The 17,507-nt window shown below is 46.7% G+C and overlaps 1 protein-coding gene across 2 annotated transcripts in view; it reads right to left on the minus strand.

The window, feature by feature from the left end:
* Positions 1 to 17,507, minus strand: part of LOC147888956 (L-arabinokinase-like) — a 284,402-nt gene that overhangs the window by 214,357 nt on the left and 52,538 nt on the right. For both annotated transcript variants that reach the window (XM_087393001.1, XM_087393000.1), the window contains exons 8-13: positions 12,660 to 12,727; positions 12,497 to 12,559; positions 12,183 to 12,236; positions 11,970 to 12,072; positions 9,128 to 9,237; positions 8,408 to 8,527 (exon numbers count right to left, since the gene is read on the minus strand). In XM_087393001.1, the coding sequence (XP_087249127.1) occupies positions 8,408 to 8,527; positions 9,128 to 9,237; positions 11,970 to 12,072; positions 12,183 to 12,236; positions 12,497 to 12,559; positions 12,660 to 12,727 (518 nt within the window). The remainder of the gene's footprint in view (positions 1 to 8,407; positions 8,528 to 9,127; positions 9,238 to 11,969; positions 12,073 to 12,182; positions 12,237 to 12,496; positions 12,560 to 12,659; positions 12,728 to 17,507) is intronic.

Here is a 17,507-nt window from a genome sequence, read left to right on the forward strand (position 1 = left end):
TCCTAGACATGCCACGTGTCATATTGGGAGATATCCCATTGACATTGTGACTTTCTAGAGTCTAGTGGCATACTATATATTATTGTACTTGTCTATTGTCTAATATATCAGTCAACATCAAGCTATCAATACATTGTGAGTATTTTGGTTATTGCCTTGCACTAGTACTTTCCTTCCTTTCCATTTTGCCTTTCATTATGCTTTCCATATTTCCATTCCGTTCCTAGCTAGCTACCATGTCTCTTCAATCCCTTTCAAACTAACTCTCCTGGCAGTGTCTGCTCTGGAGGATCCCTGCATGCTCGCCCAAATGGCCATCAGAGTGTGTACAATGTTAGTCCAAATATTAACCACAGTCTGGGAAGGGTGAACCTGGATACCCTCCGTCGCCTCTGTACACTTGGCTCTGCAAGTATGCCAAGCTGCAATGCTAGCCAAAATCTTCCAAGACGTGTCTATTGAGGCATGAGCAGCTCTGAAAGGAGTGAGGGAAACATCCTGGAGGGAACAAGACTCCACTGAGTGTCGCCGTACAATGAAAGTTGGAGCTGGATCATGTCCCTCGAAAAACACTTGTGGGCCAGTAAGAGATAACCAAGCCACTGAACCCCACATCATACAGAAAGGTGCTGTATGAAAGATGCTGAAAATCCTAGCAACACCTTTCCAGATCGACCTTGCCTGTTTGCACTCCCAAAGGAAATGTTGTACTGACTCAACTGCCATGTGACAACAAGGACAAGTAGGGTCAGCCCCGAACCTGGATCTTCACAGGTTCACTACAATCCCTCCATGAATAGAAAGCCAAAATAAAAGAGTGATCTTTCTATTCTTGAGGGATTTCCAGAACCTACGCCAAAAGTTCTTCTGCACAGCTGCGGAAATCTGAAAACTATCCCAATGTGGCGCACTGGAGGGCCTCCAACCTCTACTGCTGAGCTAAAACCTTCGGGCTTTTCTAATTGTGTAGCGAAAGAAGGGACAGCTCTTCTCTCGGTGCCCCTCATCAATCCATTCCCACTCCCCTGGGTCCCACTTCAAGAACCTAATAGGGGAACCACCATACAGCCAGAGTCTCCAAGACCCCAGCGCAAGAAGAATATGATCAGGGTCAAGATACCACTGTGAATCCCTGTCCCACTCCATGAATCCTGACAGGCTGAAATGCAACCTCCAAAAGAATATCATCAGAAGATCTGATAAGTCTGCCTCCCGACTGAACATCAAAGACAACGGTATCCTCATGTGCAACATTTAATGCAATGATCTGTAACGGAATGCCCGTCCCTAAGAACGCTCCCCACCAAGTGGACTCTGTAAGCGGCATGTCATTTGTGTCAATCCACTCTGGCGGAATGGCTGCCTGTATCTGCTGTATCCTGAGTGCACTCCCTCTGAGGTGGCCAACTACTAAAAATATCTGATCCTCTAGAAGTCTCATAAAGGCCTGCCAACCACCTACAATAGAGGCAGGTCCCCTCTCCCATCTAGACCACTGCATATAATGTGACACTAGCCCCAAGCTTTCAGAATAGCAGCCATGAGAGGGGAAGGGGGAGATTTGAGATGGGCTGAAGTAAAGATCCATCTGCTATTGTGCAACCAATCTCCCCCATGAGAAGGGCTGCAAGACTGAATGCTGCGTGAGAAAAAATCCTTCTAGGGCTCCTGTCCAGGCATCAATCCACATACTACAAACTTGCAGAGCAAGGCCATACACTGCAAGCTCGAGTCAATAATATTGAGACCCCCTTCTCTTGTGGGGAGAATGAGGGTCTCCCAAGCCACCCTGGCTAGAACATCTGAGGTGCCATCTAAACTGCTCCATAGGAAGTTCTTGATAGGTCTCATGAGCTGAGCGATACAACCTCTAGATCTGCACCAACATGAGATAACAAACCAAGCAGTGGCCAACAATACCTAGTTCACAACCACAACTCTAGATGCAAGGTCAAATCTGGCTGAACTCCAAAAGATGAGTTTCCTCCTGATACTCTCCAACACGGGAGCGAACTGCTATGCCATAGAGATGCCCAACCCAACCTGGCATCCCAGATATGAGACGGAGACCCCCCTCTGAATCCAAGTAAACCCTATGTCAATCCCCCAGACTGGAGTGTTCTCATCAATGATCCAAAAGCCAGTGGATTTGTTCCAATTAATGTGTGCACCTGCCGCAATGCAAAACAAATCCAATGTTGTCCTGAATGAATTTAGTGTCTGTGGAGTAGCATCCAAAAATACAGCCGTGTCATCTGCCAACTCACTGCCTAAGAGCTCATCCTCCAGAAAGCCCCAGTCTACCCTGTCATAAGCTTTCTCAAAGTCCAAGAGTAGAATGGCCAGCCTGTGGCCATTATGCATGGCCCAATCCGAAGCCTCCCAAAATAAGAAGATGTTATTAAAGATGCTCCTGCCATGCACAAAACCCGTCTGCGTATCATGGATAAGATCTGGTAGAAAGGGCTGCAGACAAAGGTTGATAGCTTTAGCTAGGATTTTGTACAAGGTACCCAATAAGGTAATCGGTCTCCACTGAGACACTAAATTCGTGCAACCCCCTTTCGGAATCTGAGGCCCTCTGTAAGTGAGTCTGGCATCTCACCCGAGTCCCAGCATAGAAATCGGTGGCAACCTGCAAGATAGACTCTGGATGTGTCTGAAGAACTCTGCCTAAGTCAACAAGCTGTGAGACACTCTCCCTACTATGTCTGGGGCCAAGAGTAGAGAAGAACTGCTTGTTGACCCTACCTCCCTTCTGTGTCAAAAATGACTCTGTGGCATGAAAGGCATACTCTGCTCTCTGATCTAAAAGTGACTGCTGCTGCTGAGCCCTTGCTGCAACAAGGTGCTCCTGAATCCAAGCATCTGTAGGCCTCTTCTGCTCATCGCTCTGAAGAGCAGCCAACTGCTGGCGGATACCTATCTCACGCCAACTGCTGGCTCTCACCCCTTCTTATACGAGCAACTGAAAGATAAAAGTCACTGATATCAGAGAGGACTATGGCGGCTAAGTCTGAAGAAGAAAGCTGCCCATCCTGCAAATGAGATAACCAAGTCCTCAACACTGTCTCTGTAAGGCCCTCCTCTGCATAGAAAGAATCTGGAATCCTAAGACTGGCAGAGCGGCGCCTCACATGGGGATCTGAGACCATCAAAACCACTGGAAAATGATCCGAAGTGGACACCCCAGCTGCAATGCAAACAGTACCACCTCTGTCAAGAGCCCAATCATCCACATAAAATCTGTCAATCCATGCATGTATAGGCATCTACAATCTCCTGTTTGACGAAGAAAACAGGAGAGAATGTGGCTGAGTGTGAAAAGCATCATCATGCCAAGCATCTATGCCACTGTACTGAAAAAGGAAGGCACCACCCCTTTTGTCTGAGGGCATTTCAACCATGTTGAAATCGCCCCCTATAATCCAAGCATCTGCTATATGTGACCAAGAGAGCAGTTCCTTCCAAAAAAGAACACGACCCCCTCTAGAATTGGGTGCATAAAGGTTTAAGATACCAACTTTATGCCCACCAATCAAAAGTATAATCCACTGAGCTCTGGAAGGGACTATGATCCTGTGTCCAATCACCAAGGGGAGTATAGAAGAAGAAACGGAAATGCAAGTACCTCCCCTGGGGTGCCCAAGGCGGGTGACCAAAAAGTGTGGCCTAAAAGAAGCTTACCCGACTTGGAATAATCCCTAGCATCCAATTTGTGTTCCTGAATCATCAGAATGTCCCCCAGTAACATCTGGATGAAGTTGGTTACAAATCAGCTGCCTGCGGCAGCGGTGAGGTACACCCCCTAGGCCCTGGATGTTCCAATTGACAATCCTCATATGCGAGAGAAGGAGGCCGGATGGAAGATCCTACCCGACCTGGTAGCGAAGAAAACCCTCTCCTGCGAAAAATTCCTCCTATCAAGAGGAGGAAAGTCAACTGACTGGGAAAAGCACACACCCCCCTGCTGAGAGGGAAACTCTGGCCACGGATGTCTGGAAGATGTGCTCCCCCAGCGTGGAGGGTACAAACTCCTCCTCTACCTCAAACTCAGCCAAGTTTGCCAGAACTGAAAATGAATTCCTACGAAGTACCTCTGGCGCAGGAGTGCGAAGGAGTACCTCTGGTGCAGGAGTGCGAAGGAGCCCTGCGGAAGGAGGAGTGGAACCAATAACCCCCTTACCTTTGTCAGGTGTAGATAGATGTGCAAGAGAAGAAGGGGAGTGCCACTGCATGATCTCGGCATGAAACTACATGACCTCAGCCACAACTTTGGCATTGTTTTCAAGTAAAGCACGGGTCTCTGCAGAAAGGTTCTCCCTAGGTGAGCGCTCCTATATCTGAACAGGGTCAGGAGCAGTCTCATCTGCACATGGAACCAAGACAGGGATGTCTCCTGCCTGAAGAGATGGGTCCACGGCCCCGTCAATGGTAGCCTGAGGTACCGGCTCACCAACTCTGACAGGCAGCCAACGGGGGACGACCGAAGCAGGACGTGCTGACTGTCCTATCCGCGCTGTAGAAATACCAGGACAAGAGGCTAATGATCCTGGATGTGAAGCCGGTCTAGCAGCGCGTGAAGCAGTAGGAGTTGGTCGTGAGGAAGGTCCAAGTCAGGTGAAGCTATGAGGTGCACCCGTGGACCTTTTAGGTCTTTTCTTTTTCCTTGGGCAATCTCTGGCAAAGTGCCCAAGGGTCCTGCAAATCCTCCACTGATCCTGTCTTCCTGCAATCTCGACTCTTTGTCTGAAGAAGGAGCCATCTGGATGCTGAAGCATAATGTGGTCATCCAAGATGTTAGGGTTGGAGACAATGACCCTAATACGCGGTACCCCATCGAACATGACTGCCTTTGCTACTAAAGTAGGCATCTCAAGGAGAGGAGGGATCTCAGTAACCACTCCAAAGGCGGCTTCAATGTAATGTAGCAGTCGATGATACACCTGAGGAAGGCCTGGAAATCTGATAAGAGTAACATCGTCCGGCTGTCTTCCTCGACAGGATCAAACCCTAGTGAAAAAGGGATAAGAAAAATCCTCCTGGAGCCCAGTGCTAGCGGACTAGCCTGAAGCACTGTACGTGCTACCTCCGAGGAGCCAAAAACAATTTGGAAGAAACCTCGCCCAAGCAGACGAACATTTGAGAAGTGCCTTGCGAGGTCTCCAGGTAGAGCGGCGAGCATCTAGTCCTTGGCCTCTAACTTGGAAGGGTGGGACCCATGGATGCGAGCAAAGAGCGAAGTCGAGTTCTCCTGCTCTGTATCTTTTTTGAGCTGCTGCAACTCGTCTTTTGAGAAAATGATGGTTTTTGCAACATGTGGAAGTGGGCGAGGATTGGCTGAAGGCAGAGCCATCGTCAATCAGCGTGGAAAGGCCGATACGAACACAGTTGAACTCCGTCCGACTAAAATTCTGCAAGGAAGGAGAAGGAAGAGGCTGAAGGGAGGAGACAGGAAGGGATAGAGCTGGGGTAGGCAGGGAGAAGCTGAGGGGAGGAGAAGGGCTGAAAAAGGGAGGAGGGGTGAGGATAGGGGCAGGGGAAAGGAGGTGGAAGAGGGGCTGAAGGGGGCGGAGGTAGAGAAGAGGAGAAGGGGCTGAGGGTAGAGGAGAGGGTAGGAGGGTGTAGGGGCTGAGGGAGGGGGGGCTGTAGAGGGCAGAGTAGAGGCGGGGTGAGGGGGCTGTAGAGGGTGGAGTAGAGGCGGGGTAGGGGCGGGGGTAGGGACTGAGAGTAGAGGCAGGGGTAGGGGCTGAGAGAGAGGGGGCTGGAAGGGCGGAGAGACGGGGGTAGGGGCGGAGGAAGGGGCGGGGGGGGAGGAAGAAAGGGCAGGGAAAGGCAGGGGAGGAGGCGGGGAAAGGGGGTGGGGAAGAGAGGGGAGGGAGGGGGCTGAGGGGAGGGAGGAGAGAGGGGTGGGGAAGGGAGGTAGAGCAGCAGCAAGGAAGGCGGGGAGCAGCAGCAGCTTACTGTATAGTGTGACAGGCTTCTTCCAATCTGCTGGGGTCATTCTGGAGACGCGAGATCAAATACTTCGAGCTGGAACAACCAATGCGCCAAGAAAACACGGCGTTCTTGGCGGTACTCAACAGAATAAGGACTGGAACACAGACAGAAGAAGACATCCAAAGACTCAATATTTGCCACCTTCAAATAAGAATGAGATCCCACACTTGTTTTACAGTAACAAAGCAAAGGACAATCACAACATCAAAGTATTTGAAAGCCTGGAGGGCATTCCACACACACTCAAAGCGAGTGATATCAGGCACAAGACTTGCAGCAAAACAATAGCAATACCGACAGACACCAGGAAATCAGCAGGCCTGCACAAAGAATTACTGCTCAAACCAGGAATGATCATAGAAATATGCTCGGGAAACCTTGACATCAACGATGGTATCGTGAATGGCACAGACAACGTTTTCTAGGACTCTGACATGTCGCAAAGACCATCTACTGTCTGGATAGAAATAACTGATAAAAAAGCGGGCAGTAGAGCGCATTACGAATACAAAAACAATGACTCTAAGAGTGGCCTACATCATGGACTCCAATTCAATGTGTCGCCCAGGAGGTCCAGGTCGACAACAACCATCTAAACACAATTACTAGGAAACAATTATCGATCCAGCCTGCAGCTGGATGTACAATTCATCGTTCACAAGGGTTGACACTGGATTCACTCGCCCTTGACCCATAAGGAATTGCGACACACGGCCTTGTATACACAGCAATTTCAAGAGTTCGTGACCCAAGAAGTATGTACTTCCTGGTGAAAAACTGCTGCTGCTCCCTGCTCCTCCTGCTGCCTCCTCCCTCCCCTCCCTCCCTACCTGCTACCCCTTCCCTTCCCCTCTCCTCCCCTCCCCTTCCCCTGCTGCTGCCCTCCCCTCGACTCCCCTCCTTGCTGCATCCTCCCTCCCCTCCCTCCCTACCTGCTACCCCTTCCCTTCCCCTCTCCTCCCCTCCCCTTCCCCTGCTGCTGCGCTACCCCCTCCCGTGCTGCTGCTCCCGCACCCCCCCACGCTGCTGCTGCGCTGCCCCCCCGCGCTACCGCTGCGCTACCCTCCCCCCCCCACACTGCTTCTGTTGGGCTTTACGTAAATGATCAGAAAGGAATTAAAGTCAAGGTCCTTGGTGAGGGTGATATGGCACTAGACTAGGTGGATATAAGGCTAAAGGGTCTGAATGCATTAAATGCAAATGATTCAATGTTATCCCAAGAGAGGGGTAAATGATGCATTTAGGAGGTACCTTAGAATGAAGACATGTGGCATACTAGATCCATCTAGGGAATTTTGGGGCTTGGTGGAATTTGTAAGTAGGAGCCTTCACGTAGCGAAAGATATAGAGAGCTTACTACCACCAAGGTTGGCTGGGAGGACAATCCTTGTGCCTACGCCCGTGATTGATAAGACAATTGTATCTAATAAAAACGAAACAGAATGTCTTTATGGATTACATGAAAAATGTGTCGATGCAAATGTATATTCGTAGTCCAGATCAAAGCTTAGAGATTGGTACATGCTCCCCAACTTCACGTTGCAAGGCATGTTGCAACTTGCTCAGGGGGGGTATGTTGGGATATGTGTGGGATTACTAGTCATATGGTGCCCCCCCCGGGCGCTGCTGCCTACACTGCCCCCTCCCCCCGCCCCCCCCGCTGCTGCTCCCGCGCCCCCCCCCCCCGCACTGCTGCTGCTTGGACCTCCCCCCGCCCCCCCTTCCCTCTCCTCCTCTCCCCCCCTCCTTCTCTCCTCCCCTCCTTCTCTCCTCTTCACACCCCTGCTGTCCCTTTCCCTTCTCTCCCTTGCTGCCCTCCCTCTACCCCCTTCCAGCTCCCCCCTTCTTCAACCTCCCTCCTCCTTCAACCTATCCCTCCTTCTTCAACCTCCCCCCTTCTTCAACCTCCCTCCTCCTTCAACCTATCCCCTACTTCTTCGGACCTAGACAGCTGTAAGGAGGGCAAAGATGGAGGAGAATTGAGAGCCATGGAGGGGCTGGCGAGGCTAGCTAGGGGGAGTGCAACAGCCATGGAGGGCAGCAAGCAGGGAGCCAGCCAATAGGAACTCCAAGGAGTCAGGGATGATGTTATCCAACTGTTGCTTCAATTATGCTCACTAAGAGATGTCAGCTCAATATATGACCACATGGCAACACCATGAGGACTCAGAACTAAAATTCGAAGATTTGACTTGTCTAAGAAAAGGAGCGATAGACTATACAATGACAAAATAGGAGAGGGCACTGGAACACACCCCCTTTTTTTTAAATGTTCAATATGTAAGATAGCAAACAACTAATGGGTCGTTCTTACAAAGCTCATCACAAAGCCACTAGAAAAATTATTTGCTACCATACTGTCATAATCCCTTTGCAATGGAATGAACACCTGGCTTTAGCAAAGTACCTCGCCTCCATTCAAGGGATGTGGATAAGAAGGTGTGATTTTCAATGCTCGTTCTAGATAGGGAGACCAACGTCCAGTCAAAAAATCTCGCCGAATCATTTCGACTCCACACTGATGACACTGTTTCAATTATATAAGAACAAAGAATGCAAGTAAAAAATGCTGATTTAGGATCTCTTTAGCATCTGAATGCCTCTAATATCAAGAAAACATTAAGAAAAAAGAAGAAGCAAACATCTTATTAGCATACATTTATGATCTCTCTCTTTAAAATATGTGAGTGAGTGAATGCAAAAGCAAGTTTATACCCTGCAAATGTGACGTCATTTCTTATGTGGGGTTCATCATTATGTGTTCTCCCATTATTTAATTGACATGATATTTAATTTATGCTATGGTGTGTATTTACTAATTGAGTTCTAAGCTAACTAATTCCTAGTGTGCCTATGCCAATCCATGTACATATAGAAAATAGTACACTTTGAGAAAACGTGAGCCAAAAGATAGCTTCTTTTAACGATCCCTTTCTCTGAAGGTCCCCATAGGAATCACTATCTAGCACATCGTTTGAATCTTCTCCTCGCAAAGGAGTGCACTTATACTAACAACATTTCCACCTTATGTTCATCAATTCAAAACTGAAAATGGAACTAGATTTTAAAATCTATACATAATTCTAGCTTCTATGCAATTCTCATTTAATATCAGGAAAGGATCTACCTCTAGCATGTTCCTCAAAAAGGGTTCTTCATTGAAATAATCTCGGCGTACAAATATAAATGGCACTTTAAAGGCCAATGCTTCGCTAGTCGTCCCATAACCTATCTTCCCTGCATGAGTCAACAATAAATAAACATAGTATAAGAAGACTCGTTAATAATACAAATCCAATCTGTGAAAAGGTATAAAAATGAAAATGACATTATTGTGTTTATGCTACAGAAAGGAAATTGAGACATTGAAAGGACAGTATGGGATTTACAAGCCAGCATTCATTTGTTGCTTGATTCCATGTGAACAGATTAATTGTATAAATTATTGAAGACATGGAATGTTAGCATTGCAGCATGTAGATGATTTCATATATATCTAGATGAATCTAGGAACATGACAAACTCATCCTCTAAAAGCACAATACATAGTGAAGTTTCAATCTCATGATAATCACTCATAAGGTTGAAACCACCAAAAACTCCATCACGCATAACAGGGACTATGACATCCCTACTAATGTCATCAACATCCAACAGTGGATGTAGGCCATAGTATAAACGTATGCTCTCACACATACAAATCCACACATACTTGAGCATCCATGTATCCAAAGGTCTTCATACTATTGAGTTTCTTGGTGGAAGCATGTATAGTATCTCAACTCATGTATGTTTTTGGGTATTGGTCATCCAACTATGTCCGTGACCTTTTGGGCTCAACCTCTATCTCTACCTTCACAAACTCACTCTTCTTTTTGTGTTTAGGAACAATTGATTCTTTGTTAGGAGCTCCATCTCCTCAACGTATTGAGTTTCTGTCAGTACTATGGAGGCGAACGACAGACTCCGCCGAGACAAAGGCTAGCACTAAAGAAGAAGGCTAATCAAAACATCTCTTCATTCAAGCTACAATTGCTTGTGAAGACTATACGATTTCATTTTAGTCTCTCCCAGACAAGCATCTAAGCATCTGTGTATTTGCAAATGCACCTGAGAGTGCAAGAGTATGGACTGCAAAAACAGTCTCAAAGCGAAATACATAGCTCAAAACACTTACTGAAAGCGCACCTTGGTCGGAACCACCTGCAAAACAGTCCATTGACTATGTGGGCAAACTGGAGATGACAAAGGAGCTGAAGTGAGCTGTTTGGAGCTGAATGAAGCTGTCAGGAGTACTTCTGAATACAATACACGTGTAGGGAAGAGCCTGGATTAGTATGGAGATGCTTGGAGCTGTTGGAACACACCCGGAAGAGACTGGAACGGAAAAGAATCCAAATCTAAGCAAAAACGCCGAAAAACAGCCAAAAACTACACGAAATCACAGTACGACTTGTTCCGACAAGTCGTACGGACTCCTAGCATTGTCGCGCAACTATACAGACAGATCCATACAGACGTCCGTACAACTGTAAGGACAAAAAAGCAAAAAAGAAATCGCCTAAAATGGTGCGGGACAGGTTTGTTTGTATGCAGGCAGATCAGAAATTTCGAAAAACGTTGAAATTGGACCTCAAAGGGTCAAAAAACCGCCGCTGGACTATTGGAGCTACCTCAAACGAAAGCTGGAGAGCTGAATGTGAGAACTAGGAACGCACACTGGAGCACCAAGCTTGCGGGAGTTTGGAAGCAAGCGCGGGAATGGGCTCTAGAGACGGAAGCGCTCTGATACCAAATGTAGGAACAAAGTGGAGACAGGTTGTGAACACAAGTGAGCAAGAGTGCACACACAAGAAAGCTCCAATAGATATGTTCAAATGAAACAATACAAGTACTTGGTATATATAGTACCCAAGTACTACTGGTCAACCATAGGGTTGAATTTATGTCTACAACACCATATCTTTGTAATGTCTTACAATCACGTCAACACTACTTGGGAGATTGTAGTGAGCATCACTGCCTAGAACATTTGGAGAGCTAGACGCACAGATGCTATTGATGGCACCCATGTCCACAACAGCTCATACCTTGGCCAATACCGAACGGATATTGTACACTTTGATTAGAAATTTGGCCGACAATGCATGGATCATATAGGTCTGCTTCCGCCAAGAGGATGATTTTTCTCAGAGAGTGGAGGGGTTGCCCTTTCTTTTCTAAGACCTCACAGGCATAATGTGGCATTTCAGCCACACTCTTGGTTCTTATAAGGTTTTAATTTGCTCAAACTTTTTGAGTGGCATTTTTTCATGCTCTACATGATGTATTTATGCCTTGAGTTTTTTCTCTCCACTGTTTCTTTCATACTTGAGCCGATTGGCCACAAAAACCATACATCCATAAAGAAATAGTTAAGTGGTCTGGCTATCTTAGGTGCTAGGGCCTCCCCTTATTCTTTTGGGCAAATGAGTTACTTTCCTTCTTACCACTTATAAAGTTATGAGCTTTGAAATACTTTCCCAATACACATACCAAGGACATCCCTCAAGCAAAAAAGTTTGAAAGTGGCCTTGAGCACACACTAGCTCAACTATTATCCACCACATTTGTTGACCCACATTTCTCCCTTGCCATGGGTCTAGCACTAGGATCAGACTTCATTCAATTGAAGAATGTGTTCTGTCAATGTGATCAAGGTGGCTGGTTTTACTTGCTATGTTCCTAGCTTATCATGTTGGTAGCATGTCAAAGCCATTTTCTTTTAAGTAAGCTTCGAATAGTTAACCCTATGTTGAACCATATGTTATCTTTCCATCTTGGTTCATTCAGTGCTGTTTCTCGTCCTGCCCACTACTCAAACTATACACATGAAGCTGGCCGCCTCTTGCAACCACTAAGAAATATGTTCAAGTTTTAGTGATATGCACATGAGACATAGAGAAGTTCATGTGTAATGTTATTCTTACCAAGCATGCAATCACTGGCAGCAATAAGATCGGGAGTGTAAGCATCACTCTCAACTGCTTTAAAGTTGGAAGGAAACACTTGTCCTGCTGGTGCTGCACATACCTACCAAAAATACTAATCATAGTCTAAGAAGGGAATTATTAAAACATAATCTGAACATAAAAATAATGTGACCGTTTCCAGCTTTTGCCAAACATTGAAAAATAACGAACCATGCACTTCCAGCCAGCAGGTAGATAATCCTCCTTCAATGACCAATTAGCACCCTGCATTAATTAGATGTAGGTCTCAGTATCCCTCTCTATAGAAAGAAGCATAGTGCATATTTCCATGGCAGACTATAAACACGTTGCACTCAGTCAGCTATTTTAGTAGCACATAAAAATCCTTTTAAGGTGTGCAAGGCATCAGATTAAACATATCAATAAAAAAGAGAGGAGAAGTATCAATCCAAAAGAACACAGCATCCTTGATTTATTTTGAGCTCACAAGAACTAGGGGACAGTGCCAAATCACCCTAAAATACCTGGCCCCCAAAGTTGAAGAGAAGAAGCTTTTCATCCTCCCTTAATTTGAGCTGCTTTCTCACCTGTACACAGAATTGGCCTAAGCATCAATGACGTTACGTTTATGCACTGATATACAATAAGAGTAAAAAACCAGTCAACTAGCCCAAGAAAGGATTTTACCTCTTCCCTAGATTTATGTGCCTTCCGCACAACAAGAGGCACATCGATGGCGTCACGAAATGCTGGCACTGTAGAATAAATGATATCCAATCCTTCGTTTAGAAGAAGTAAAAAAACTTCCTCAAATGCAAGAAAAGGTAATGGTATTGCAACACGATCTTTCATTTAGAACATGGCATTAGTGATACCTATGTTAGAATACGAAGCCAAGTTGAGTCAGTTTGGTGTGTTCTAGAGTGTTCTAGTGTGAGTTCTAGTCTAGTGTGTCCTATGGAAGCCACGTGTCACATTGGGAGCTATCCCATATGCATAAGTGTTCATATGTGTGTGTATGCTCTTATATAAGAGCTATACTTGTCTAGTGTGAATCAAGTATCAAGCTACAAGCTCTTTGGTCTACATGTGAGTACTCTTATTTTGTCATTGCTTAGTCATTTCACTTCCAGTTCATTATGTCTCTCTTTGAGTATCACTTTCTCTCTTCCTAGCCTATCCTTTTTCTCTCCCTTGGCCCGCCTCAGGTGGTCTCACATGCTTTCCACATGGGGGAGGTTCTAGCGTTGTTGATTACATCATGGGATCCCTTGCCTTCACATCTCACATCACTGATTTTACCGTAACACCTCTTCCTCCAAGGGCTAATCACACCTACCTATTCTTTAGCATTTCCAGTCCCCGTCGCACAGCACCCTCCACCCCACTGAGTTCTTACTCTACCTATCATGATATACGCTTCGACCGTGATCACTCATCTATTTACTCAAGCCGTTCTTCTCGCCTATATTGACTTCATACCTCTATTAGAGGACCGCGCTGCCTTGATCACCCGCTCACTACACGAAGCTGCCCTCCACGCTTTCCTTCACACCACTCGCTCCACCCGCCCACCACCACTTGGGACCATACCCTGTAATAGTTGGTACGATGATGAGTGTAAGGCTTTATGCCATCAGCTCAGATTCAAAACCAAAAATAGTCTTTCGAATGAACCAGAGACGCTAAGCGAGTATCGCCGACTGGTACGTAGGAAACTGGATTTCGTTCACCGAATCAAGGAGGAACTACTAAACATTTTGTTTGGTAACAACTCTAAGGACTTTTGGCGGAGATTTCTTGAGGGACGGTTCCCCTCACTACTCACTGACACTCAGGTCTGGTATACTTATGCACGCACACTATATGACATCCCAAATCAGCCAATCCCTGACCTCTCACATTTGCCCCGTTTCACTTCATGTACCCTCTTCTTCTTCTTTTTTGGTGAAATCTTTGATTGATTATATTATATGAGTAGCAACCTCAAAATAAGGTGCTACAATTACATCAACTAAAATTTCAGTATATGCCAAAAAGACCTCATGATCTATGCAGCGGGTCTGCAAGCAATCAAAGAAAGATTGCTACAGAGAACGCCTAAAAAAGCCAAACAGAAAGAAAGTAGAATCACCAAAGACTTTACAATTCCTATATGTCCATAAAGTCCATAGTGCCCAGTAGCGAACCTAAACAAAGAAAAGATGAAACTCCGGTCTGGATGGATGAAACCCAAATAATCAAAAGAACTTCCCAAACAGAAGAGATGAGTCTCGCTCGCAGGCGCTGTCAAAGCAGATAAAAAAACTCACGAGAGCACGGACAATGCCAAAACAAGTGAGACACAGTCTCCGAAGAATCAGAACATATGTGGCAAAGTGTAGGAGCAATGTGTCGATGAGCTAATAGCTGTCCAAATGGAAACACTCCCAAAAGAACTCGCCAAAAGAAAACCTGTTGCCGAAGCAGTACTTTATAGGCCCAAAGTTGCTGTAATCTTTTCCTCCACCACGTTTGGTGATGCATTCGCCAAACAGAATCACGTCTCTCTTAACCCAAGGTTGAGGAAAAAGGATTTTATACAATGCAGGTACAGGTATTTTGAGATAGCCTCAAAGGACGAGAAGAGGACCCTGGAGAAGTCAAAGTCCAATCTTCCAGCCGGTCCTGGAGTTCCAAAGGAGGAATTGGAACAAAAGGCGAAAAGCATAGAAGTAATTTGTCGCCACAAAGGACGATAATGAGAGCCCAATCCATATGTAGTGGCTGCTAGAGAAAAGGGGAGCACAGTACCAGCATCATCTATAACATCAGCAACCGAGATGATGCCTTTAAACGAGACAAAGTAGGAACGTCGAGGTTTTTGTAAAGCCAAGGGAGGCTAAAAGACTTTCGACCAGTGAATGCTTTCAGCTCTCAAAGAATTCCCAAGCAAAGATTGCCGTCCATTCCATTCTAGATGAGAAAGAACATGCTTCCAGTCAAGAAGCAAGCGGGAGACAAAAGGGCAGCCAGGCAAAGTGCCATCAGTGCAGCCAAAAAAGAAATCCCAATGATCAAGTTGCCAATGATCAAACGCAGAAATACAGATATGAGTGACCAGAGTCCTAATCATAAGAGCCCAAGGCTGATCACCTTACACAAATTGCAGCAACATTTTCCCCCTGTGGGCAAGAATATTTTGTCATTGCTTAGTCATTTCACTTCCAGTTCATTATGTCTCTCTTTGAGTATCACTTTCTCTCTTCCTAGCCTACCCTTTTTCTCTCCCTTGGCCCCCGCCTCAGGTGGTCTCACATGCTTTCCACATGGGGGAGGTTCCAGCGTTGTTGATTACATCATGGGATCCCCTGCCTTCACATCTCACATCACTGATTTTACTGTAACACCTCTTCCTACAAGGGCTAATCACACCTATCTATTCTTTAGCATTTCCAGTCCCCGTTGCACAGCACCCTCCACCCCACTGAGTTCTTACTCCACCTATCATGATATACGCTTCGACCGTGATCACTCACCTATTTACTCAAGCCGTTCTTCTCGCCTATATTGACTTCATACCTCTATTAGAGGACCGCGCTGCCTTGATCACCCACTCACTACACGAAGCTGCCCTCCACGCTTTACTTCACACCACTCGCTCCACCCGCCCACCACCACCTGGGACTATAACCTGTAATAGTTGGTACGATAATGAGTGTAAGGCTTTATGCCGTCAGCTCAGATTCAAAACCAAAAATAGTCTTTCGAATGAACCAGAGACGCTAAGCGAGTATCACCGACTGGTACGTACAAAGAAACTGGATTTCGTTCACCGAAACAAGGAGGAACTACTAAACATTTTGTTTAGTAACAACTCTAAGGACTTTTGGCAGAGATTTCTTGAGGGACGGTTCCCCTCACAACTCACTGACACTCAGGTCCGGTATACTTACGCACGCACACTATATGACATCCCAAATCAGCCAATCCCTGACCTCTCACATTTGCCCCGTCCCACTTCATATACCCTCTTCTTCCTTTTTCTGGTGAAATCTTTTATTGATTATATTATATGAGTAGCAACCTCAAAATAAGGTGCTCGCTCCTCCCCGCTCCCTTGCTGCACCCTCTCCCTCAGCCTGTCCCTCCCTCTCTCCCTTGCCCTTAGCCCCTCCCTCTCCCTCAGCCCCTCCCTCCCTTCTCCTCCTCAGCTTCAGCCCGCCCCCTTCCAGCCCGCTCCCTCTCCTTTCCTCTCAGCCTGCTCCTCCGCCCCCTCCCTGCCTGCTCCTTTGCCCCCTCCCTGCCTTTCCGCCCCCTCTCTGCCTCTCCTCCCCCTCTCAGCCTGCTCCTCCACCCCCTCCCTGCCTCTCAGCCCGCCCCTTCCTCTCCCTCTCAACTTGCACCACCCCCTCCCTGCCCCTCCCTGCCCATGCAGAGTGGCCAGAATCTTGCCATTCTACTTTTGGATTTTGAGAAAGCTTATGACAGAGTAGATTGGGGTTTTTTGGAGGGCACCCTTCTACGCTTTGGCTTTACTGATGCTTGGATCAGAGGTGTTTCCTCTTTGTACAGATCAGCCCATAGCCAGGTACTTATTGGTGGCGTAAGGGGTGAGAGATTTCAGATTTCAAGATCAGTCCGTCAGGGATGCCCCCTTGCTCCTTTCCTTTTTTTGTTCGTGGCCGAAGCTATGAGTATCTATGTTAGATCTCAAGCTGACATCTTTGGGCTGAGACTTCCCATCAGAAGGGAAGAGGAGCTACTTGACAGTGAGTTGGCTGATGACACAGCAGTTTACTTGGATGCCACTCCACAGACGCTCACTTCTTTCAGGACAGCATTGGATTTATTTTGCTTGGCGGCAGGGACGCATATAAATTGGCATAAATCCAATGGCTTTTGGATCAGTGATGAGGACACTCCAGTTTGGGGGCTTGACATAGGATTCACTTGGGTTCAGAGGGGTGAGCCTATCAGGTATTTGGGCTGCCAGGTCGGCTTGGATATTTCTACCACGCAGCAGTTTGCTCCCGTTTTGGAGAGCATCAGAAGGAAGCTTCTTTTTTGGAGCTCAGCCAAGCTGGATCTTGCCTCTAGAGTTGTGGTGGTCAACCAAGTCCTCTTGGCCACGGCCTGGTTTGTTTGTTCATGCTGGTGCCGTTCTTGGGACTGCATTATTCAGCTCAGAAGACCGATCAGAAACTTTCTCTGGAGTGGGTAGCCAGGGTGGCTTGGGAGACCCTCATCCTCCTTACACAGGTAGGGGGTCTCAATATTATTGATCCAGATTTACAGTGCAGAGCTCTACTTTGCAAGATGGTGGTGCGGGGACTTATGCCAGGGCAGGAACCGTGGAAAGACTTTCTTATCAGCAGCATACAGAGGTGCACACCTTCTTCAGGAGGAGACTGGATGAGCAGTGTTAGGTGGATCTTCACCACAGCACACCTCAGATCACCTTCCTCCCCTCTCATGGTTGCCGGAAGAGATGGTAATCTTGCTCGCAGGCGTTGTCGAAGCAGATAAAAAAAACTCGCGAGAGCACGGATAATG

The sequence above is a fragment of the Dipteris shenzhenensis genome, chromosome 21 (genome assembly GCF_047967505.1).
Source record: "Dipteris shenzhenensis isolate YYH24624 ecotype China chromosome 21, Dip_SZ_1.0, whole genome shotgun sequence".
NCBI classification, from domain to species: Eukaryota; Viridiplantae; Streptophyta; class Polypodiopsida; order Gleicheniales; family Dipteridaceae; genus Dipteris; species Dipteris shenzhenensis.